At 38.3% G+C, this 26,509-nt stretch overlaps 1 protein-coding gene across 12 annotated transcripts in view; it reads left to right on the top strand.

Moving 5' to 3' along the window:
* The first annotated feature begins 16,455 nt into the window (after positions 1-16,455).
* CNTLN (centlein) overlaps positions 16,456-26,509 on the top strand; it is a 181,667-nt gene continuing 171,613 nt past the window's right edge. For 11 of the 12 annotated variants that reach the window (XM_027910062.1, XM_027910047.1, XM_027910107.1 and 8 more), the window contains exon 1: positions 16,456-16,574. In XM_027910062.1, the coding sequence (XP_027765863.1) occupies positions 16,482-16,574 (93 nt within the window). In that variant the 5' untranslated portion in view covers positions 16,456-16,481. The remainder of the gene's footprint in view (positions 16,575-26,509) is intronic. The other variant, XM_027910090.1, reaches the window with a different exon arrangement.

The following is a 26,509-nucleotide window of genomic DNA, read 5'->3' as shown; positions in this document are numbered from 1 at the left end:
TTTTTTTTTTTTTTTTTTTTTTTTTTTTTTTTTTTTTTTTTTTTTTTTTTTTTTTTTTTTTTTTTTTTTTTTTTTTTTTTTTTTTTTTTTTTTTTTTTTTTTTTTTTTTTTTTTTTTTTTTTTTTTTTTTTTGTTCTGAGAATGGAGTGGTTCTTTTGGAATTTTTTTAGTTTCTCTAATACACAATCAGAATTTTTAATATATTTATTAATTACTTTATTAACTTCGTATTATTTGCAGAAGAGACTGTAACAGGTCCCTCAGAGCTTTTCTGATCTCTTGGGTGATGATAGACCTGGCCAAGTATTTAGTATGTAATTAAATAATAATTGTTATAAAATGTGTAGAGTCTTAGCAATATCAATAATAACAAAATTAATGTCTACAGTGTTCATGTTTCTAACACTGTCTTGGGTTTTAGCTGCTTTACTGTTTCTACCATTTTATGTGTGATCACAAATCTGTGAATAGGACTTTAGGAGCCCAAAACAGATTCTACCCAAGTGGGTTTTGTCTGAGGATTCTGTGTAAGGATAATTGAAAAAAAACACCCAAACCTGGTAGAAAACACAAAGGAAAGTGTGATTTTTATATCTATGGCCATACTGTTAATCACATATAAGTCCTTAGTGAGAGGGAATAATGAAGCAAGATGACATTCAACAGTTTGATGTCTCGGTATAGCAAATAAATGCAAATCTCAACATATAGGCAAACACAACACAGACTTAAAATGCCATTTTAATTGTAAGTTCCTCCAGAAAGAAGTATGAATTATAGCTAAGTTGCGAGCACAGAATGTATCTCTTTATTAAACAAGACAATGTTCTGTAGCATAGTATAAAAAAAATCTGACTTGGAAATTAAGTTGTAAGTTTCAAAGTTAATACCAGAATTTAGGGAAAGCCACTTATAACACTTTGGAATTTTCCATCTGTAATACAAGAATACTTACTCCACTTTGAGGTGAATCTCAAAGTGCTATTTGTTATTGCTGTTATAGCACAAAAAAAATATACTACCTGTATGCAAAATCCTACTATCATATACTTATCTCTTTATATGTAAGGATGGTCTTTTAAAATTTTTATTATGAGCAGCTTATCACCTGTTTCTAACTTTCCCATTATTCTCCAGCTAGCTGAGTTTGCTCTGTTTGCATTTACTGAGTCAGTGTGAATTGAACTATTATTGTGCTAGAGTACAAATCTGTTAACAAAAGAAAACCCCTTAAAATTACCCTGGTAGGTAACCTCTTTCTAATAAATGTTCAGAAAAAAACCCCTTAATAGTTCTCTTCAGTTTGGTTATATATCAACTATGATTTTCACTCTGGATGTTTTTCTACCTCACCTTAACATGTGAGAATACAAAACCACTAGTAAATATGGAAATTACTCAACACACTTTTTCACTGTTAATCAAAAGCAGATTTATTCTGTTGTTCTGAGCTCTGCCCATCTGTAATACATGTAATTGTATGAATTTACACTTTTAGACATGTTTTACATATCATAAAGAAGTATAAAGGTGCATACTTATCTACATCTGGCTCACCAATGCTAACTCTTAAGATTCTTATGATTCAAGACTCTTGTGTAATGGTTAGACTTAGTACACATGATGTCCGAGCAAGTTGTAACCTCAGTGAGTAAGAGATCACAGCACAGCCAATTATATGAAAACAACAAAATTTATTTTGTAAAGGAATTGGACGAGTCTTGGACAAGTCTCTGCCTCTCGCACTGCAGACATTTTGACTTACTGGATTCAGTGTCTAAATTATATTTCAGATTTAGTTCTGAGGGTCATCATAATCAATTGACAATTTAATTCCTATTACATTAACACTGTGGTATTTGCTGCCTAGGTGTTCTCTAACCCAGTCTTCCCTGACCAATGGAAAAACTTCCTTCCAACATTCCTTTAACCTGGTCTCCTTGGTCAGAGATTCCTGAAGGCTGGTCTTGTCAGTGAAGACAGGAAAAGAAGGCATTTGGTAACTGCCTTCTCTGCATCCTCTGTTACTAGAGTCCCCCCTCCATTTAGTAACAGGCCCAAATTATCCTTATTTTTCCTTTTGTTATTGATTTATTAGTTGTTTGATAGTATGTTGTTCTCAGGGTTTCTATTTGGAATGTTCAGCACCCCTTTGTATCTCTTGCTTTTTGCGGTATTTGGAAAATGTATAACATATTAAATAAACTGAGGCCTTAAATCTGCTAAGGTATTACATATCTATTTTATACTATTGGATCACTGTCTTTCAGTTGTCTATACTTCCTTTAGAGGAAAAATATGGGGTTTCTGTGAAAACTTGAGATATGCTGATGATGATACTGAAGAAGATTTATTATTTTTTAATTTTTACTTGAATAGGAAGAATAATCCTGTTACACATGAGACTGCAGAAGACCTATTGGTTTATATTATGCTATGCTGCCTATCAGTGCTGTTTAGAGATCTCGGGATACCAGTTTGAAGGAGACTCTGTTGCTTTGATGCTTAATACTTCACATCTACTGCAGATTTAATGTGGAGGTCATACAAGCATGTTCAGATCAACTTTACAGTGCATGTAATTGTTTGCCCTGCTTGGAGTGCAGGAAGGGTCTATATTTTACAACTTGGATTTGCTGTACAGGATAGGTGCTATATAAGGTCTCTTAGTAAGGTCTGGCAGTACATTTTTTAAAAAAGGTGTTAGACATTAGATGAGTAATTTCTGGGTCAGAGCCACCTTGTGAAGGGGCGGGGTGGTGCGTGTGGAGGAGGAAGGGATGGGTCACACCTCATGGAGGTGAGGTGGTATTGTATCTGTCATGGCAGCCCCTGAAGCCCACGTGGCGAAGACCCAGAGCAGCTATTTCCCAAATAGCCCGGGGAAAACACACCACACCTCCTGCAGCCCCTGACCCAGCTCAGATTGGCAGGGATCGTGAGAACACTGCCCCTCACCCTGGCCTGGAATCCCAGAGGAGCTGATGTGTCAGAGGCTCCCTCCTGGGACCAGAGCAGATAAAACCAAAGGCATATGTTTGCCTCATGTTGTGGCCTTGCCACTGCACATGTGAGAGCTGGTCTTCCACATGGTTCCGATGGTAGCTATATAATCTCTCTCTCTCTTTCTGCTTCTCTCTTCTTGCTCCCTCTGCTTTTCTTTTTTTGCTCCTTTCTTGAGGCTTTGGCTGTCTTGGAGCTAGAGAGGTTGGATTTTGACCTAAGTGTTGTGGATTCCTTGGATTTTGATTTAAGTGTTGTGGATTAATATGTGCTGAGTCAGTACTGTGGTGGAATGTTTTGTCTAGCTTGTGTAGCGCCCTTTTGAACTTTTGCCAAATTCCCTTATTGTCTCCCCTAAATTATCAAAAAAGTACCTCTTGGGGACAACTTTGTGGCTTATTCTCTTGACACTGTCTGGAGGTATTAAAGAACCCTATATCTGTATTTAAAGTAAAACTCCTGGCTGAGCCCAAGAGCTTGCAGCTGCGGGGCTGGAGTGTTACTGGACAGCAGTGAGATCACCTAAGCCCTAAACATAGCAGAAGAACTTTGCAGTATCAAAAAGAATCAGAGTATATTATACCATTTAAAGGAACAAAAGGCATAAAAATAGATTTACATAATAGAAAGAGTTGGCAGTGCCACACTAAACAATACAATATATGATTCAGATCCATGTTCTTTCACAGGCTTTTTTTGTTGAAAACAGTTACAATTTTTCTTGCCAATTAATACAAGTGTCAAGGACACAGCCGAATGTTTTCTTCCAACACAGTTAATCCACAAAGGAGAGCCACTTTGGAATACACTCTGAATATTTAAGATTACTCAAGATGACATAAAATACATTCTTCCCCAAATTCATTACCTCCCCAACACACCCAAACCCCTAAAAGCTCCAAACTAGTGACCAAATAAAGAAAAGTAAAATTTGTATTTGACCTCTTTTGATCTCTCTCCAGGTCCTTTTCCATCAGACTGACTATCTCACACTGGCAGTTGCTGTCTCCTTTCTGTAAATCTTCTGTAAGTGAGGAGAGCCCAGAAGCTTCAATTTTGTTATTACTGAGCCAACGTTACAGAATATGCTAAGACAAGTCCTGTTAACCATATTTATCTTTTTATTGGAACTTCGCATAAGTCTTCAGCATAGGCTACTAGCTAGTATGAATTGACTTAAAAAGCCAGTCATACTCTTCTGCCATCTGTATTCAAAGGAAAATTTAATTCTTAGAACTGTACTAGCACCACAGTCTAGCACCATAGTTGCAATATGATGGATAAAAAGCTGGCCAACACAGTAGTAGTGAAGAAGACAATAAAACTGTGCTTGCTGGCCATTTTATTTGAAGCAGATGGTACTTCTCCTACATTTCCCGTGTTCCTAAAAGACTTCATCCACTTTCCTGTTTCGTGGAGCAGAAGGTGCTTAGCTCTGTGTGTTCCGCCCAGGTCTCTGTGAAACCCACAGAAAGACTTCTGAGAGGGGAAGTGGCACCATATCTCCACTGACTGCTGAAGAAAAGAAGGTACAGGACAAGAAGGCAAGAATCAATAGCCCTATTGCCAGGAAACAGATGATACTACTGAGTATGGGTGGGTGAAAGCTCCTTCATGGTGTCACAGCTTAACCACAGCCAACAACCAAGCCCCACATAGCTGCTTGTTTAGTCCATCTCCGGTGGGATTGGGGAAAGAATCAGAAGGGTAAAAGCCAGAAAGCTCATAGGTAAAGACAGTGTAATAGGTAAAGCAAAAAGCTGCACACACAAGCAAAGCAAAATGAAGAATTCACTCATTGCTTCCCATGGGCAGGTAGGCGTTCAGCCATCTCCAAAGCAGGGCCCCATCACATGTAACAGTGACTTGGGAAAACAAACACCATCACTCCAAATGTCTTTCATCCCTCTTTCTTCCACCCACATTATGTACTGAGCATGATGTCACTGGTCCAGAATATCTTTTTGGTCAGTTTGAGTCACCTGTCCCAGCTGTGTTTCCTCCCAGCCTTCCATGGACCCCTAGCCATCTTGCCAGCCTGGCACTACTGAAAATCCTTGCCTCTGTGTAAGCCTTTGTAGTGGTTTTGAATCTAGGCCTTCCTTGGTGATCAGGTTGTAACCAAGGAACCAAGGTCATGTTCCCAGTATTCCATACAATTTTACGTAAGCAAGAATATAAATAAGGAGAGAGAGGAAGCTCTCGCTCTTTTTCTTCCGGCGGACCCAAGGTGGAGGTAACTCTACTGTTGCTCTGCCCGGGTGAGGGAGTGAAGCCTGGCGTGTCTGGTTGGCCTTGAGAGGCGGACAGTGCTGTGGTAGCTGTGTGGTGTGGCTCGCTTCCTCTCGAGGGGAGTATTTAACTTTGTGTCTCTTTTTGTCCCTTTTTGTCCCTTTTGTATCCCTTTTTAACCCTTTTTTCCCTTTTCCCTTTCCCTTCCCTCTCCCTTTTGGGGAGTTCCCTTTGGTTGGTAGTGTGTATATAGTTTTATATATATATATATATATATATATAAATCTTTCATTTAAAATTTATTCGGTTTGGGTTCTTTTGGTTTTTTTTCCGGTCGGCTGGGAGAAAGTGAAAGGGGGGGGGAAGGTTTTGTCCCCGAGGTCCAGGGACTTGGCTAGGAGCCAAGTCCAACCTGAGACAGCCTTGCTCATCAATAACAAAAATACCTCTATATTACCAAACCTGTGTTCAGCACAAATCCAAAACACAGCCCCATACAAGAGACTGTGAAGAAAATTGACTCTACCATAGCCAAAACCAGTACATATGGGAAGGCCCTGTCTCATCTATACTAGTATAGTAGTACATAGTACCATTTAGTGAAATTAAATGTATGAGAAACACTGTGTATGAAAGGTTTGCACAGATTTCATGTGCTCTCTAAAGCCTCAGATAAATTATGTGTACAGTCTACACAAGGATTGCCTCAGATTATGAGCAAAAGGACTTTGTGATGCAAGTAACTAGTCTTGAGAAGAAAGGACAAAATTTCAGTACTTCCCATAATACTTCCCACTACTACTCATTACCAGCCAACTTCTATTTTATCTCCATTCAAGAGATCAGAAAGGAACAAAAATTCTGAGAGTATAGCTGTAGAGAAATGTGATGGCTCGTCCAACCAAGCAGAAGAAACCCATTAACGTATACTGGATGGAAGAGTATTTTAATTTTCCCAAAGTAAAAAACAGGCAGTAAGATGACTGGCAAGGCCACATAGTGACTGCCAAACAAAGGTGACTATGACCAAACACTAACAGACTTTTGAAGACTGTCTGAAGAACAGAGAAGATGGAGATTGCAGTAGTCTACAGTGTAGGTCAGAAGAACTGCAAGAGGCTATAACACAGGAAGCTGACCCCTTACCTAAGAATTTGTCAACATTACTGAAAAACAGAACGTGGAGGGCCAACTCCTGAAGAAGAGAGATGGCCCATTTAGCAACATAACCGCAGGGATAAATCAGAAGAAGAACCTGATTGAAGGAGAATAAAACCATCAGTCACCTGCACTGATGATCAAGATGGAGAAATGAGAAAAAGGTGGTACTAAGGAAGAACCAGTTTTAGAAACAGCATGTTTCTAATGTGTAGAACAGCATGCATTTTTCAGGAAAGGAAAGCAAAAATCAGAGATAGGAACAATCTAAGAGTATGCTTGAATATGCCAGAATGAAGGAAAAAAGGAATGGTGTGACCTTTCTGGTATCCCCGAGCCATCACACACATAGACACATAAACTCACTTACTTCTGAGGATTTTAGAAGTAAATAGACGTTATTGTGTTTCATTTGGTCAGAGTAAAAGGCACTGATCAGCAAAAGAGGTATCAAGGGCAGCTGTAATGTGACAATTCAAAAGGATGTAAATAAAATTTTTACTGTTTCAAGGAACAGAAACACATAGCTGAAGTTTTTTTAGCCATACAAAAAATAAGCGTGTGAAAGAAAGTAGTGGGCTTCCTGTTCAGTAGAGCTGCAACTCTTTCTTAATATTGTCTAGACATGGGCCCAAGATTAGAAAAAAGTACTCTCTGCTTTCATTATGGATAATACAGGTGCTTGGAGGCAAAGGCAATATGCCTGCTGGGCCTAAAGGCAGATAACTACTGCTCCAGTCCTAGATACAATAACTTACATAAGGGTAAAAAACCTGAGCAAATTAATAACATGTATGCAAATCAAACTGCTGTAATTTTGGTTCTGTAAGCCATAATTTCTATGACAATTTCTTATCAACATAACCACTGGTACTTAAATAAATATAATTATTTCAAAATCATCACAGTAAGGAAGGTATTATTTTACCTTCTGTTATATATTTCTAACCTTTTTCTACTACTCGGAATTCTGTTAAAGATTCTGATTAATAATTTCCATTTCTTAAGTGAGTCAGAGTCTGCATAGTTACCTGAATCTTTGTGTGAAGTTAACAGTGAAATATATTGATTTTGATTACTTCGGTTACTAGAAAACAAAAGACCCAAGTAACAGCACTTCTGTGAGCAGCACTCTGCTCTACATAATCCTAAATAAGTATATAATCTATTCAAAGGACATTTTCACCCAAATAAGCTTTAAAACAGTATTCATATAGAGGTCTTATTCATCAGGAAAAGAAATCCATTAACATGATGCAAAGAAAAAGCAAATCATGTTCTCTCAATAACTGGACCAGATAAGATGCCAGTTATTGATTTAGTCTGGGATACCAGAATACTAAATCTTCTGCTGTATCCAGGCACAGTTTCTATTTTGGAACTCTCATAGTGATGTATTTTTTATATTTAAAAAATAAGAATCCTATTTAAGAGAAAAAACCTGTCTTCACAGAGTCAGATTTTTTTCAGCTGCTGGGAGAAATTACTGTCTTGTGCTGAAATTTTCTTGCATAAATACTGTCTTTAATTTTTTTTTCATTGATGTCCTCCAGGCATTGAAGCATTTTTACTTTGTGCCTCTCCAGTGTGATCTGATGACTTGCCCAAACGCAGGCCTTCTAATTTCTCCTACTATTTCAGAGATTATTTCCTACGTGTATTTCCTATCTTGTAAAATATTTCCAAATAGAAAGGTCAAACTTGTCATTACACAATGGTGGGATAGGGAGAAAGGACAATGACTGAAAGTGTTTTCTTCCCATAGTCAGTCGGGGGAGCACAGGTGTGACCTTGGGCCCACAAACATTTCATCTACAATATAAATCAATATAATTGCTATTTTCCCTATGCTGTGTGTTGTAAGAATAATAGAATAGTTTTTTGTGAAGCATGAGGTCAGAACCATCCTCTAATAAATATTGTGCAATTGGGTAAATACTTACAGCAGGCTGAATGACCCTCATTTATTAGGTTACATTTCTGACAACAAGAGGTTTCAGAATGAAGTGGGTCTCCATGATTTGGCAGACTTATGTATTATTAGCACCAACAAAAATGTTTAAAGTGGTGTCTGAGCAAGCTGAGACATTAGCATCAAGCTTCCCAAATTTTTCTTTAAAAAAAATCAATGTATTTGGCAGAAATGTTGCAATGTACTGCAAAATACCAAATAACCCCTTTAGCACAATATATGATAGATTCTTCAGATATGCCAGATGAGTATTCCCCATTTATAGTAGACAGAAATAGAATTATGCACATAGATAATAAGAATTCATGCAGTCCAAGTTATATTCTTGAGTGTTCCTGAAGGGTATACAACTATTATCATCTAGTCCATAAAGCTACAACATTTTAAGGAGCTTCTGTCTTCTGCGGCTTGCTCTGCTCCTCGTGTAAAAGCTTCTAAGTAAGACTTTGCCATCCACAGGGGGCCAGAGATGACTAAGACTATATTTGAAGCTGCTGCTGGATTATTCAGAGGTCGTTTGTCAAAGTACTAACATCTAAATTAACTTGGTTGGATTCTCAGAAATGACACCTTGGAAAAGATAAAAGACTGAATGCCACAAAGGATTTTCTAGTTCATGAAATACTGCCAGAAAGCACATGCAGAAGATCAGAGCAACTCAGGAATTGGATAATTTTGAGCATACTTCTAAAGCCGATTATGTGGTCAGGAGTCATGTGGTCAGGATACAGGACTGGTCAGGGGAGACAGATGTCAACCTGACACTCACTAGGAATATAAAGACTTAGCTGAGAATAATGAAAAAGCAGAGTTAGTTTGCAAGATGAGGTTCCTTGTATTCTTATATTTATAGCAATATCTCATTCCCTGAATAAAGTGGAGGGAAATCAAAGCATGATCTAATGCAATTGCTGTCTTGGCTACATATTTCCTTTATATTGTTCACAGCCTCAATATATCATATTGTAGTAAGAGTTCAGACAACTAAAGCAGTGAAAAATATTAACATCATTTTTTTAGTACCTGCATCTAGTTTTCATTGGCACATTTTTACCCTTGTTTGGGTAGTAAAATCAAATTAGCTGCTTGGTTTTTTTCCCTGTGTGTTACAAGAGATCTCTAGTGACACCTATACTAACTGTCCAAAAACCACAGGTTGGAATGAAAATAAAATAGTGATTTCTAATAGCTATTTATATTTCATTTCCTGTTTTTGAATTCTTAGATCACATTTGGGTCATATTTTTATACTGTGGGATAGAAGTGCTAAAAGTGTAAGAAGAAGCAACCTAGAAATTGTTATGTAAACAAAAGACTCCAGAAGGAGTATTAAAGAAAATAACAATGAGCTTGCAATAAAATTATGAGAGTTGGCAATAATTAAATTTCATTTTCTGGAGAAAAAAAAATAAAAGGAATGTAATAATTCTTGGCTAACCCACTCTAATAGAATGTTATTTATTTACTTTTATACTAGAATTGAAAATAAACTGTTGAAAGAATTCTATTCCTGTGTTTTTGTAAATTTGAAACTGAACACGATCTGACAACTGCCTGTCCACTCCATAAATGAGTAAGTATGAAAAGGTAACCTCTGAACCCTTACTGTCTGAATTCAGAAAATAATTAATTTTTTTTACATGCTTAAATCAATTCTTATCTTGTGCATATTACTAGGATACAACTGCTGACAAAAGTTAACCAAAACAAACACATTTATCAAAATTCAGTATTATACCCCTCGTAATTTCTGCAAGAATTACCTTTTGTCTCTCAGTTTGATCCAGGTAATTTTAATTGCAGTCTGCATTACATTTATAATACTTCCTTTTTTATGAAAATACACATAAGTATGTAGTATTTATTCAGAAATATTTTCTGTCTCTAAAGGAAGCAACTCTGTTGAGTAAAAAGTGTCTAAAAACTTGAATCAATAGACATGGAGTCTCACTTTGTTACTCTAAACTCAACCACAGCAGGAAAGGGAAGTTCAAATGTACAACTTTGCATTACTGCCAAAATACACGATCTCGATCTCAGTAAACTGAGTCAGTTGAGTCCCACTGTGATGATGAAGTTCAGGCTGCAAGAAGAGTTCATGTTGGGCTGAGTCTGCAGTACCACCCTAGAATGCAATGTGCAGTATCTGTTTTTTATTCTCTTTGGCCTGGGAATTTATAGCAAATAGTGCTTTTGGGAACAGTGTTAGCAACTGAAATACTGCAGCACAAAGTGGCCTCCCAGTAACTTTTAGGTACTACCATAATGTGCACAGATAATAAAAATAGAATCCTGCTTGTTCATCTGAAGTAGTTTCTGAATTTAAGTGATTTTGAGTAACTGTAACTTAAACCTGATGGTCAAATGAGAGAAACAGAAAGACATTTAGCTTGGAATTTCAAGCAAAAAAATCCAGCAAGACAACTGAGGCAAAAGGAAAATGATAAAATGTCAAAACTCCCTTACCCTGGAGTGGGATCAAGTATTTTTTCTTCTTTAAAAGCTAGTGTCTGAAAAATAATATATAACAGTAATTTAAGTACACTGATTAAAACTAGAAAGTGTTTTAATTGCTGCAAATATTTTTTGACTAAACCACCAGTGCTTATATTTCTTTCCAAATTGTTTGTTTTCCTAAGGTCTTTTTTTTTTTTTTTCAAGACACTATGAACTCTTAAACAAAGACTTGAAAATCATACGGCTTGGCTCTGTTCTGAGCAAAAACAGCTTTATCAATGCTACTGCTGTGCACTATGCTGTGACTTAACCTGAGTACACCTTAACCTCTCCATCATGCAAAAGGAGGTAAACTATGCTTACATGAATTTTACAGCTTGCCTGAGATATTCACATTAATACTTCTCTTCAAAATTCCCTTATTATTTCTGATTGATAAAAGCTTGTAATGTAGCAATTTTTTTTAAATTAAAGCTGAATTCCTTATTTAATTAATTCCAGTACTTATACTTTTAATCCATCTGCAGTCACAAAATCAGTATGTTTCAGCGCATTGCCCAGCAGTGTTTAACATTAAAACATATAAATTGTTGTAAAACTGATTTCTAATATTAAAAACAGGTAGACTGTGATGCACTTGCATAAGTTCATGGCTCTCATGTTGTATACATGTGCATGAATTTAACAGACTGGTAAGAGGGAGGATGTGTAGGTGTGTGTTCTCAGCTGCCCTCCCTAGGGTTAGGGAGAGTCTCATCTGAATCCTCTGCATACTCAACAAGTTTGGGTGGTCATGGACAGTGTTACCCTTTCCAGCAACCACTCCTTGGGTTAAGAAGGGTATCATGTCTTACTTATTGAGCCTGGGTGGTCACATACTCTTCACACCCTGTTTCAGGGTAATGGAACTCTGACCCTCCCATAACCAGGTGACTCTCCCGGTTACTCTATGACATAGGCTACACAACACACGCAAGGTCAAGTTCAACTCCTTCCTTATTTAATTTCACTAAGAAACAAATTAACAATGAAACGATCAATTCCCAGTGCTCAGCTAAACCCACCTCCTCATCTTATGGCAACATAAACCCAATCTCCCTTTGCCAGGACAGCTGAACTCTGGAATCTGCGTCCCCCTCTTAATGACTTCCAGCTGTCCATCTCTCCTTCTAAGCCTCCTGTTGCTGGCGGGTGCTATGGGGTGGGGAAAACTTCATCTCCATGTCCAGAACACTGATAACCACCTTCTTTCTCTGTGCTTTTTTTCTGCTGACGCACCCTAATTTATATTAGTGGCTTGTGTTTTTCATTGCCTTGAAGGGTGCAGTACCAAGGACTGTGACCTCATTTAAGAGACAATGAAAAACCACGCCTTCCTGATGGCAAAGGTAAGTGGAAGACTGTAACTGGAAGGGCATGTTACAGACTTCTTCCTCATCACAACGTACGTTGGGGAATGCAACCTGTTGATTGATGTTTACACACCCAGTCTATACACATGGCAGTGTGTACTAGAGAAGTTTGCAGTAAACCAGAGCAACTTTCCCTATGAAGCCATGTCCTAGTAATTTTGATAAATTTTAGGAAGCTGCTTGGTTTTTCTCTCTTGTCTTTTGGGGAGTAGATCAGACCTCTGTTGTATTCTTCTCTGATTGTGGGAAGAAATGGCACTTGCTTGCCACTGAGTGAAAAGTGAGTCACACTAATGGTGAAACTCCAGGTCCCTGCATCGGTGAATTTAGGGCTGCCATGCTGACCTTTTTCAGCTCTGCTTTTTTAAACTGTGCTAATTCAATTGAACATAAGGGTAGGAATGAAGTCTGAAGTGGTATCCTTTATAACATGCAACTGAAAACAAAAAAGGTGTCATTTTGGTCGAGTATTTTTTTCACCATTTTTTTTCCATTTGAATGGTCTGCCTGTTCTCTTGGTTATGACAGGTGATCCAATATGAGATACTACTTCTCCTTACAGACCCTGGCACTTCTACATCCCCAAACTATTCTTCCTATAACTATAATCACATCATTTTTTATAGCTGTCACAGAAGTGAAAATGTCCCCTGCAGCCCTGAATGCATACCTAAGCAAAAAACTCCAAACCAAATCTATATCACAAAACATCCAGAAACTTTTTCACGTATGTTTTGAATTCATTGTTCAAACAAGATCTAACACATTTCTGAGGTTATAATATGTTCTTGAGATGCGCATAAATTACTAAAATAATGAGGACATTGCCACAACGTGCTAGAAATATTTTCAGCAATTTTGACTTGTTTTTTTCCTTGATGCTGTTTTCTACCAAACTATCAGTGATGAACATGAACAGTCAGTATAAATATTCTTTGAGATATGCAAATTCACTAGTATATAATTTTAACACTTCTAATTAAAATCAGACTAATAAGGACATCTTTTGTTTAAAGGAAAATGAGAATGGTATATCATGTACTTACATTTCTTGACTTCTAATAATGCAGTACTGGGGGTTACCACAATGGACAGAGTAGCTTTTTATTTCCCATTTTGAACATGATTCAATGAAAAATGTGGAATTTCCCAACTGCAAAATAAAAGCCAAATCAAAAATATCTATGCCTCTGCCTTCAAGGCAAATTTGGGAGCTTTTCCCTTTGAGTAACTTTCCCAAGCACTGTAAGTGACAAAAGCCATATCAACTAGATTTGAATTGCACAGTATATTTCTAGTAGACCTCTTACAACTGGAAAAGCCACAAAAAAATTTCATGCTTACTCAACAGTTACGTATTAGGAAAATTTCTTGTGCTGACCCAATTCAAACTGAATGTAGTTTTATTTGAAAAAAAAAAAAAAAGTGAAATCCAAAAGGAAATATTTAGGCTTGAAAGAATTCTGCCTAGCAGTCTCATGCATTTGATAGCTGTAAATGCAGGTGTTCCAAAATACAAAGATTTGGGAGAAGGGTAATGAACAGAATACTCTGATACAAGGCAAGGTTTCTCAAATCACCAGAACTTGCTAACTGCACACTTTAAGTTTTCTAAAATATTCTAAGAATTATCATGAATACCGTTTGGGTTAATAATTAGAAAGTTTTTCTAGAGAATCAACTTATGAAATGGCAGAAAAACAAATACAAAGGTGATTAAACCATATATAAAAAAGTCCTTAAAATAATTATCTTGCAATGGGAAAGTGTTAGTTGTGTGTTTATTGTTGTAACACATTGTGTGTACACAAAAAGCATATGCACAAATTTCTCTCCTAAGGTTCTAAAGCTGTAGGGAATTGTGGACTTCTGTTTTGTGTTGTGTCAAGCCATGAACCTAGTCCCCGTTTTTTAAGTAAGTTAGCTTCTTGTTGCCCAGGTGTAATACAGAACAAACGGTCAAGGGGACAATGATAAAAATATCAGGAAACAGAGACCAGAGAAGATGGTTATTAAAAGGCATGGATGTGGAGAAAGTGAAGGCTACATAGAATTACAGTGACTGGGTAACTTATGGTGAAAGAGAATTAGAAAACCCTAAAAGCAAACAAATTTTAAAATATAAACATGTTAAAATTATGACATGATAGTGGTTATTATGGTCAAATGCATGTGTAATAACACACAAAAAGAACTGAAAGTATAAGATCACAAATATGAGATGACAAAATACACAATGACTATAAAAGTTATAATAAAAATTATAAAGGATGTTCTAAGGAGAGACATAGTATTGATCCATTAATTGTTGAATCTCCTTATTTTTCCATATAACTGGAAGAAAACACTCAATGCAGTCTCCCAGTTTGAAGTTTACATTTGTAATTGTACATGTAATAATTGCAGTAATAGTAAAAACTCTTATAAAAACATGCTAAAAAAGATAATTTGGGCTCGAGTAGTGTAGGTACTTTCCTCTTCTGAGAAGGGACCCTAGAGATCAATGTGCAGCAGAAATCAAAGTCGACAGGCAAAGCTATCCCCAAGGAGACAGGAATCTTTCTCCCAGAGCCACAGGTGGAAGAATTGGGTATTTTAACATATATTATAATTCACACAAAGCATAAACTTCCTTTGCTTTTCTGCAAGCCCACAATACCAAGAATTTTGTTTCTTGTTACAGTGGTACATTCGGGGCAACTTTTCCACAAATTGTACAAAAGTTACAAAGGAGGGGGAAAGAAATTATAATTCTTTATAAAAACAGGTGTGATATTCCTGTAGTAAGATAATGATATTGGTGAAATGAAATTAAATTGGTGCTTCTTTCAAGGCTAAAATATATTCCGACCCCATGTTTCAACATTTTTCCATTTTGTTTGGGGGAAACTCTGCTTTTTATGAGTACTTTGCTTCCCATGTGGGCTACAGGAAACAAGCAAGGATTTGTTTTGGCAATGCTATTTAACTTTTTATTGAAAAACCAGGTATTCTGCATATCTGAATCTTAAAACCAATACATTTATATAACTGCACCAGCCCACATATTTCACTTACTTGTAATGGTTAGATCTTCCAAGCCTTAGTTTTCAGTTGGAGGCTCTGAAATCCAACTCTGGGAGTGATAATTCTGAATAACTTTCCTGTCTGAGAAGGTACGCTCATGCATCCTAAATTGCTATCAAGACCTGCTCTAAAAGCAGGTTTCTGACTTTGTCTTGCAAATGTTATTACTTAATTCACAGAAAAGGGAAAAAAAAAACCCACACAAACAAAAACGAAAAGGCAAGATGCATCTCACTGAGCTATGCTGAAGCCTCAGCACTTCACAGCAGAAAAATCCCATTACCTCAGCAATGTCTCTAAGTATCTGAAGGGAGGGTGTCCTCCTGGTGCTGAGCAATAGGACAAAAAGCAGAAACTGGTGGACGAGAAGTTTCATCTGAACGTGAGGAAGAACTACTTTACTGTGAGAGTGACCGTGCACTGGAACAGATTGCCCAGAGATGTTGTGGAGACTCCCTCACTGTAGATACTCAAAAACTATGCGGATACAATCCTGTGCCGTGTGCTCTGGGACGACCCTGCCTGAGTACGGGCTGGGACCAGGTGACCCACTGCGGTCCCTTCCAACCTGACCCCTTCTGCCATTCTGCGGAACGCTTCATAGGGAAATACCTAGTATCTCAACAGGGACGCGACACAGGTGCTCCTACAGCTCAAGAAGGGCAGGAATCCTGGGGATTCCTAGGCATGTTCAACATCCCTCTCTCAGCACCCTGGCTAGACAGTAGCTGCTCCTATAGAGACCGTGAGGAAAAAAGGCTGGACTCGCCCACCAGGGCGGGTGTGGGCTCACGCAGCCCACCCCTCTGAGCTCCTCGCCCGCTGACCGGCTCCCGCTCCCGCGCTCCCATCCCCTCTCCCGCTCCCCCATCCCCAGGATCACCGCCCCGGCACGGCGCACGCGCAACCGCGGCTCGGGCGGGCGAATTCAAACGCGCCCCTCGCCCCTTCTTCTCGCCGGGGCAGCGCTGACGTCATTGCACCGCGTCCTCCCCTGCCCTGCGGTTTCCGGCGCCCGCCCGCGCCGGGGGTGCTGCGGAGCGGGGCAAAGTTTCCATCCGTGCGGTTCGCGGCGCGCTGCTCTGCCCTCCCTCCCGGGCTGCGGGAGCCTGCTCCGCCTGGCGCCGACCCTCCCGTGTCCCTGCTGTTCCTGCGGGAGCAGCGACCAGGGGCTCTCGGCGATGGCTTCGCGGGGCGCGGAGGCGGCGGCGCGGCAGGTGGCGGAGCTGGAGCAGGAGCTGCGGGGCCTGGCGGAGGAGCTGAGCTGCTGCCAGGTACCGGGGCGCGGGGCCGCCGCAGCCGGGCTGCCGAATCCCCAGGCGCTACCGCATCCCCGGGCGCTGCGGGGTCGCGTCCCGCTCCCGGGGGTGCCCAAAGGCAGGGACGGGGGGCAGGGCCCCGGGCAGTCCGGGAGGGGAATTAAACCGGTCCGGGCCCTTGTCCTGGCTGGAACGAGCTCTTCTGAGAGCTTTCTCGTTCGTCCCCAAAAGCCACGGTTTGCTTGAACTGTAGTAACAGCAGTCCCGATATGCTGCCGTAATGCAACTCCGGGGAAAAATGAACAGTCAGAGGGGTTTCAGAGAAATGTAGGTCTTGAAGGAACCTCTGGAGGTCATTTAATCTCTCGCCCAACCTTGCAGCGGGTTTAAGTATCCCTGAGCCGTTTCTGGGGAGAGAGGGCTTAGTGACTAATTATGGGTGTACTTTGAAAAGTTCCCCCGTGTGTCTCTCCTTGAGACCTCCTTTCATAGGTGCACTGCCCTCATTTTTCTAATTGTTCATCGCTGACATTTAGGAATATTTCCTGAAAATATAAAAGTGCTGGTAATACGAAATGAGTGAAAATTCTCTGCCAAACACGCGGGTTACACAAGAAGTATGCAGCAGAGAGGAAGGTGACATTAAATGCTGCAGATGCTTTTCCACTTGACGGAAGCCAAAACAGTATTTTCATGTGGCATGTGGTCTGGTTAAAGCCACAAAGGCCTGGGCTGACATGGTCATCAGAAGAAAGCATCCACCTTGGAGTTACTCGAAGTTCCCTACTCCAAGCAGCTTTAGTACACCTGACAACTGGCACGAGTTCCTGCTGAGGGCAGAAATCAGAGTTCTTGAAAGAAAAAAGAGAGCTGTCACTGAAAATCCTGTTTGGAAATGCTGAACAATGCTGAGTGATTTGGGGGTATCTTCAGTGTCTTGTGGGAGAAGTTCAGAAAACTCTTTATAAAGATTTATATTCTTAGTATGCAGATGTACACTATCAGACAAAATTTGATGGAAGCAGAAGGAAGGCCTGGTGCTCTGCTCATTTGGTAGTTGAACATAAATTATATATTACTAAAACATAGTAGGATGTAATATTTTTAAAGAGCATTAAAAATAATTGAAACTTGGAAGTAAACAGTACAAATATGAATTTCTGATCGCTTTGATAGTCTATTTTAATATACACAAACTGTAGTTAAGCATCTGATTTCCCCTTTAGATCCATTCAGTTATGTGCGCATTTCTGTGTGTCTCTTGTTGAACACATTCCAGTCTTCTTAAAGTCGGAAAACAGAAAATATTTTTAAATGTATTTATTTTAAGTCTCTTACATATTATCTTGCCATTCTTGTATCTTTGTCTTTTACCAGATCAGATAGTTTTCTGGGAGGGAAGCAAGCAAAAAAGAATAGGAAATAGTAGAAAATAGAAGCCAGTCAATGTTCTGCAATAATCTCTCCAGTGCTAGGTAGAATCCAATATATACCATCTTTCTAATGACAGGGGATGCATGTCTTCAGGATTTATTTGAGGTTATTCATAAAAAGGAAAGTGAGGTAGTAATCTATAAGCAGGGTTTCTCTGAAAACACTGCAGTGTAGACATCTTTACTGTTTTACTAATCCATCAATAAATTTAGACAGGTTTAAGCATGTGTATGTTATGTAAAGAACAGGGAAGCCAGATTTTAATAAGTAAAAGAGGTGATAATCTAGTAAATTATGCAGCTTTTTCAATGTATAAGGTAACTAACTTTCTTTTTAAAAAGTTTTGCAAAGATTTAATTAATTTAAAGGGGAACTAAAATAGGCTTCAGTAAGATTCTTCAACTGATTTGAAAGTCAGCTGCTAAAATTATTTGGGGTTGGTTAATCCATTTTAAAGTCATAATTTGTGAAAACTTTGTGCAAAGACAGGCTGTTTGAAAACATAAATACATATGGGTAATGTCAATGTTGTGTTTTTCTAGTTTCTTCACAGTTGTGCTACAAAGTTTTTGCTGGCCATCTAATTCCATTTGTGGAATTTTGTTTGATCTGCTGTGATCTACTTAGTTTCATATAGATCTAAGAACTTCTTTGGTTCTTGTGAAGTCTTTGAAAATTTGTCGGTCTCTTTAGTCAGAGCTGTGAAACCATTTATGTTGGAAGGAACATCTGGAGAGAATGTATTGCACTGCAACCTAGAGCAGATTGCTCAGGATGGTGTCCAGTTAGGTTCTGAGTGTTCCCATGGCTAGAAACTGCAACCTCTGAGGACAACCTGTGGTGGTGTGTGAAGACCCTCACATAAAGGTGTTTCAGCATCTAGTGAGATTTTGCTTGTCCTATGTTCCATGCTATTGGGTAAGGCTATACCTTCTCTAGACTGCCTTAGCAGGCATTTTGGATAGAAATGTTATGTGTCTTTATAAAAGATGTTAGTGAGAGGGTGTTAACTTTTAGTCCAGCAGCTGGACAAAATTGTCTGGGATTTTTCTTGCATTTTTTAGTCTTTTTCTGTCTGAGTAATTCACAGACATATAAACTGTACTTCCGAAAAAACCCTTCCCAGCTGAAATCTAGTTTAGTAGTTTAACAGTGTACCAGAACAAAACGATTAGTCTTAGGTATTTGTTTAGGTATTAGCCTCTTGGATATTTTTTTCTAAAGAAAAAAAGACATCAAGTGATTGATGCTAAAAGGTTTAATTCATTCTAGGAAACTCTAGTCAAAAAGTATTAGAAAAGAGATATATGCACCCAACAGTTATTTAGCATCTGAATAAATACACACATTCTTGGACCATTGTATTCACTGTAATATAAACTGCAGTTCTGAAACAAAGTCTTTTCGGGGAACTGCAGCCCATTGATGCTATGGGGTCCATTGGCTGAATATTTGGGAGCCTTTTATGACTAATGCAGCTCCTGAGTCTGGTGGGAATATTGTGCATTCTAGCTTTGCTCTAACCACTACTTCTGGATGTTATCTCTGTTCTGTGGCAGAATCCTGGAGTACCTGACCCTTTTACTCATCTGGAATGGTACCCTTTCTGTTCAAAACAAGATTCTTATTCACATTTATTCTGTTTTTTATAGTAACACTTCCCACGAAGTGAAGGTTTCTACAGAGTCAAATATGGTATCTTTGACTGCCTTTTTTTTTTTTTTCCCTTTCATTCTTTTCAAAAGCTGAGGTTCTGCTGGTAAGTCTTGACTTCTACAGCTTAGATTTGGAATTTTTGATATTTTCTTTAGTATTCCTCAAAACATTGTGGGAGGTTGAATCATAAGAAGCAAGATCTTGGAGAACGACATGTTAAAATCACAACAGTTTTGTTGCATTCAGTCCATGAAAACTCGTGTTGACTTGCAGTTCTGTGATAGAATTTGTGAAAATGAGAAAGCCAAGTTCCCAAATTGTCTGCTGAGGAGCCTTGTATAAAGCTGAAGAGGTATGCCTCTACAGTATGCTGTTTTGGGAAAGTTATGTTTGTGTCTGCAATAAAGCACCGTATCATTATTTTGATGGTAATTTTTAATTTCAGTGTTCCTCTTCTTATTATTTTACTTGAGAAATTAAGTCTCTGTTCCTGAAAACAACTGAAAACATGAAATTGTTTTTTATTTTTAAATTTCTTGTTTCCATTGGGACCTTGTTACATTTCTGTGAAGGACTTGATATTGTTGGGAGGCAGTGGAAAGGCAAAGATTAAATAGTAAGATGTGACACATCTTTTTTCTATTGTTTGTGTTAACTGCTGCATTTCATTTCAGGGTTTTATGCTGCTGCCTATGACCATAAAATTTCAAGATCGTTCCATGGAAGATCTTCAATACCTGTGTTCCTATTACTCCCAGGAGATTTTGTTTCTACTTGGTGTTTAAAAGATCTGGCTTATGTTTTAACCACATTGTTTTTGCAAAGCATAGTGGCTCCGCGTGAAGGAAATTAGAGTAATTTGGTTGGAGTGTGTGGGTTTTTTTGTTTGTTTGTGTTTTTCTGGGTTTGCTTTTTGGGGTTTTTTTGATAAGGGGAATGATACGTGAATGGAGTTTCTGAGCCAGCAGTACATTTTTAGCTTTCATATGCTTTAATCTTGTGTATTTCTTTAAACCACCTGTTTTCTCTGTATTGATTCACAGCATATTCCTCGTTGGTTTCCAGCAGTGGAGTTTGTTTGTTTGTTTGTTTTTTGTGTTTTTTTTTCCTTTTTTTTTCTTTTTTTTTTTCTTATTTGATGTAAAATAATGTTCATTCCTCAAGCAGAAGATACATATTTGGTGTCCTAGCTCTCTGTCCCTTGCGAAGGTTCAGACTCTTTCATGCCCCACTATTCTGTAGCTAAAAAGATAGGGGTGGTTCTTTCAAGTATTCTGTGATGGGAAACGTTATCAAGTCCTAGCTTTGGACAAGACAGTGTGATTCGAGACTGGGTTTTCCACAAACAGCAGAGTGTTCTGTATTACTGGTAAAACAGAAAGTTGGAAAAGCAAATACTTTACTTATGCTCTTGGTGATGTTCACAAGAGGGCTTTGGTTTGTTTAGCTTTATTTCATATTTTTCAGCCTAGGATCTCTTTATTTGTTGAAAATACTGTTTTGAGTTCAAACAAGTGTCTTAATTTTTCCATTATTAGTTTTAAAAAATCCCTACTATCAGCCTTCACTATATTCATTGCATTTTGCTTTCAAAGGTAAGGTGGCATTTCTTGCTGCTGAAAGAATGCTGTGTTTTCATAACTGAGGAATTCCTTTCTAAAGCTATGGTTCTGCAAAAACTGAAGTGCTTATAATGCCTACTTCTTTTCTGTGTTAGAAATTTAGTAAACCGTTGCATGGTACTCTACACAGTTTATAGTTGTGGCCCAAAAGGTACAATCTGTCAGCTTCCAGTGGTCTGCAGACCATATTGTTTAGTCAGAGAAACCATTCTGCCTGGTATGGTTTTCATTTTACAAAGGCAGTTTGTACATTAAAAGATAGATAGTTCTCCAGTAGTAAAAAAAGTTTGGAACTGATCACTAATCTGTCTGTAACTGTTCTGCTGCTGTGGATTCGCTGGCAGAATTTTCACATTTTTTGTCAAAAAGTGGTAAATGCAAATGGAGAATAAAGAGATCTTTCTGTAGTTGCTGCTGTTTATGCTTCTCTTTATTAATAGGGCTTGGAAAGAAATCTTCAAGAATGGACTTTGAGTATCCGTGGGCATTTTTGTGTAGAAGAGAATAAAAAAAAGGGGACTAACAGCCCTTTGTGGGAAGTGGAGTAACAGGGACTTAATTGCTTCTGGCTTTGTTTCATGCTTTATGTTTCCTGCTTGATGTGAAAAGCTGTGCATAGACCCATCCTGGTCTTCATGTCCTATTTCACAGTGTATTCGCAGAAAAAGAACTGTACATTGTGGGCAGTGGAGCACTCTTACTTTGATCACTTTGTGGGTCAGGGATGGCTGTAAAACATTCTCACTGCCATCATTAGCATTGATAACAGATTGGATTGGTATAACCAATTTTTCTCATGGAGAATATTTCATTAGCTGAAAAAGTAGATGCATTCATTCATTCTGGACCAATTTAATATCCAGGACATCCACTGAAAATCTAGTTATAAAATGATACCATTGAATAAGTAGTTTTAATACCCCCCCCTTTATTTACAAGTAAACATGAAAAATGTATTAACTAACACACCAAGGCATTGTGTTGCTTCAGAATAGATGAATAGCTGTTGGAGATGCATGTCAATTGTACGTAATAGAAATGGTTTTAAATCAATAGCTGAGAATTGAAAGTAACAGTAAACTAAAAAAACCAAACCCATAGTTCTCTCCGGTGGTGTGTTTTTCTGTTGACTTTGTTCTTATTCTTCTGCCTTTGTGACCAAAACTGAAATTTTTTTGAACTACCAGTATGAGAATTTGAGTGTCAGTATTTCTTCTGGATAAATTGTTGATATCCATACTGTTCTTTCAAAATGGGGCAAAGTGTTTATTGCTTCCATTCATTAAATGCTAATTTCTTTTATTAGTGATTAAGCCAAGACCACATATTTATTGGTGCCAAGGGATGCCAGCTGTTTAGTGCTTTGGGTGGTTTTTTTTGTTATTTTATACTCTTATATTTTGCCATAAGGAGTATGAATCACATGAGTCTAATTAGTACAGGTGTTGTTAATAAAGGTCTTACTCTTTATGCATTATAGACAGAAGTAGTGTTGTTGAATAGCTAAGTTTATTTTCTTTTATTTTTGACAAATTTAGTTAACTAGAATGAAATTTTGCATACCTGGTCCTCCTTTTAAAAAGTACTTGTTTAGAATGTTTGAGTAAAACTGAAGATGAACTAAGAGTGAGATTTAAACAAAAAAAGTATACTTCTGCTTTCTATAAAGTAGTTACCTATTCAGAGTGTCTCTGTGTTTGAACATTTCAAATTGCCCTAGCATGTGAGTGGTAATTTAAAATTTTGTATAGAGATCAGAATTGTAGAACAGCTTGGGTTGGATGGACCTTTAAAATTACCTAGTCCAGCCCTCCCAACAGGGATGTCTTTCAGTAGATCATGTTGCTCAAAACCCTGTCCAACTTGTCTTTGAACACTTCCAGTCTTGGGGGATGTGCAGGTGACTTCCACTGCCACATCATCTTGATGTCCACACGTTCTTTATGGTCAATCTAAATCTACATTTAATCTAAATTTAAATATTTTTAAATTGAAAAGCATTCAGTTTAAAACTTTTGTCCCTTCTCGTGTCATTTCAGCCATGGGTAAAAAGTCTGTCTTTCTTACAAATGCCCTTCAGGTATTGTATGGCTGCAATCAGGTCTCTTGTAAGCATTTTCCAGGCTGCACAAACCTGTCTCTCTCATCCTGTTTTCACAGAGAGGCATTCCAGGCCTCTGATCGGTTCTGTGGCCCTGCTATGGACATGTGCTGATATGGCCATATCTTTCTGGTGCTGGGGTCCACAGAGCTGGACACAGGACTCCTGGTGGGGGTCTCACAACAGCAGACTAGAGAGAGAGAATTGTCTTCCTTGACTTGCTGGCTTTTGATGCAGTCAGGGTACAGCTGACTTTCTGGTCTGCAAGTGCATGTTGCTGACTCATGTTCAGCTTTTTTTCCACCAGTTGCCCCATGTCCTTTTCTGTAGGACTTCTCTCAATCAATTAGTATGTGTTAGGTATTGGGATTAGCCCAACCCAAGTTCAAGGCAGCCTTGCAATGGCTATATTTGAACTTTGAGATTTGCATGGGTCTGCTCTTCAGGCCTGTCAATGTCCCTTCTTCAGGATGTCATCTCTTCCTACTGGTACAGCAACTTCACCGTTCAGCTTGGTACTGCTTATATCATGAAGACATAAAGAATATTAAACAGTGTTGGTCTCAGTATGGACCCTAGAGGGACAGCACTGGTTTCCATTGGTTTCCATTTCAACATTGAGCTATTAACTATAACTCTCTGGACAGGGCTCTCCAGCCCATTCCTTATCCATCTAGTCCATCTATCATCCATCAAACCCATATCTGATCAATGAAATGGCAAAAATGTTGTGGGGGACTGTATCAAAGCCTTTAGAAAAGTCTAGGTGGGTGGCATCTGCAGCTCTTCATTTATCCAGTGATGCAGTCAGTTCGTTTTATAAGACCATTAGATTAGTCAGTCAGTTTGCCCTTGCTGAAGTCTGTTGTCTGTCTCTAATCACCTTCATGTCATTCATATGCCTTGTCATAGCCTCCAGGAGGATCTGTTCCATGATTTTACTGGGCTCCATGATAATGCTAACAGGTTGGTGGTTCCCAGGATCCTTCTTTATAGCCTTTTTAAAAAAAGGTGTGAAATTCTCTTTTCTCAAGTCACTGGGGACTCCATCTGACTGCCATGAGATAGGCATGAGTGAAAAGCTACCTGCTGTGGGAACAACAAAACATTGCTATTTGTCAGTAAAGGAAGCTGAATTTTACATGCATAGATGTAGGCCCTTGCTTGTAATTTTTCCAAGTGCTCTGAGGAAACCTATAAAACACTCTTTGATATCTTTGTTTACCATGTAGTTACAGATTCAATGTCAAAGAGAATGACTGTAGCTGGTTTGGTTTTCCCATCAAACTGCTTTGGTTCTGGAAGGAGGTAGGATGTTCTTAAGGAATGACTTCAGATAATCTTGCCCTATTATTAAGAGCGCACTGTTTCAAGTATTTCAGGTACTGTCTAGCTCATGGCTTAAAAGATATGCAGATATTCTCCGATTTCTCCCCAGTTTCACAGGATTGGTAAAATACTACAATGTCATTTCAGGCAGTATTGACATAGTAGACCAAATTCTTCTTGGTTAGTCATGGTAATTCTGAGTGAATATACCCAAATATATGCACATGGTTATATTGTCTGTAAAATAAAACTATTTATGCATTCCTGTATTCTCAAATGCATTGAAAAACACAAATGCATTATGCTTATATTAATCCAGAGCATTGTATTTAAACAAAAACCAGCTCAGAGCTGTGATGAAGCTTTTAGATTAGCCTGTGTTCTCAAATAATCAGTTGAATTGTTAAAATAAATGTCAGAATTGTAGTGCTTCCAGTAAGCACTTATGTGACTTAGAAAATTCATGTCCTATTCAATACTGTGCATCTTCTGTCTGAATTACTTCAATGACTATGGTTAGTTTTAATTAAAGTAGTTTAGAGACTTACAGCTTGAAGCCAAAGCTTGTGAATGAGTTATCCTATCCTTGATCTAGAAAGGTATTAAAAGAAAACTTTTGCTGTGTCATATCCTCTCCTCTTAAAAAAAAAAATTCTTACAGCCGCAAAGTGCTGCATCTCCAATGTTGAGTACTCAGGAAAAAATGACTGTTGTTGGAAGGCTGTACCAGTGAATGAAGGGATGCAGAGATCATGTGTGCTCACTGAAGAACAAAGTAACTGACTTTTTGCTATTCAGTGAGAGTGACACTGTGTGTGATAGGTCCATGCCTGTCTGGTAAGTTCTCTCTGCCATTTAATGCATGTTTTTTTTGTTTCTTCCTCCTGTGACATTACTGATCTGACTTCTGCGATGGTAATTCACGACCGGAGAACACCTTGTATTTCTTGTCCACTGGTGCCACGAGTCATTTATGTTAATTAAGAACATATAATAAAATTGTTCAGTTAAGTGCACTGCTGTCTTTTTGTCGCACTGATGGACTAGTCTAAGAGCACATTGATGAAATCACTTAGTACAAGTTGGGTGGTAGTTTTGCTTAGTCCACTATTATTGCATCAGTGTTGTAATATGACAACACTATATTATTTTTATGGTGCCTGTTTGCTTTCAACAGAGTTATGAGTAAGGATACAATCTCTAGGGGGTGTGTGTATGTACACACAGTCTTTTATATTCTACACATTTATGTGAGTAAAGCAGTATACTATATTTTTCCATTTTTCGATTCCAACATATATTTGTTGCCAGAACTACCAACAAGATAATGGAAAATTCCCTGAATAGAAAATTATGCCTCAAAGTTACAATAAACTTCTTTTTCTATGATAATAAATTTACATGTTAGTTTTGTATCACTTATAATGCTAAGGAATTAGGCGGGAAGGGGGCAAAATGCTCTTTTTTGCTCATGGCATCTGTTCAAAAAAGCTATCAGTCTGGATGGATTGCTTACAGCCCTCTTACAAACCTCTATCTGGTAATTAGATATTACCGAACATACTGTATGTGAACCTGAAAATAGTGTAGTATTAAGAGCCTGCTGCATCTAAGGTTCTATGTTTTCTTGTGAGTTACAGATCAGTCTTCTAGCGACTCTTTATGTTGTTGAAAAGCATAGCACCTCAAAGAGGTTAAGAGCATTCTTTGCTGTGACCACTCAGCATGACTCGATGGGTTGTAGAGAGAATATTTAGAATGTAATATGTGACTGGAAATCACAAAGAAACTCTGGCACAGCAGGGTCA

Source organism: Empidonax traillii, unplaced genomic scaffold (genome assembly GCF_003031625.1).
Source record: "Empidonax traillii isolate 1590-97213 ecotype Southwest subspecies unplaced genomic scaffold, ASM303162v1 scaffold28:size2823434, whole genome shotgun sequence".
Classification (NCBI taxonomy): domain Eukaryota; kingdom Metazoa; phylum Chordata; class Aves; order Passeriformes; family Tyrannidae; genus Empidonax; species Empidonax traillii.
This window is presented reverse-complemented; position numbering and strand designations above follow the sequence as displayed.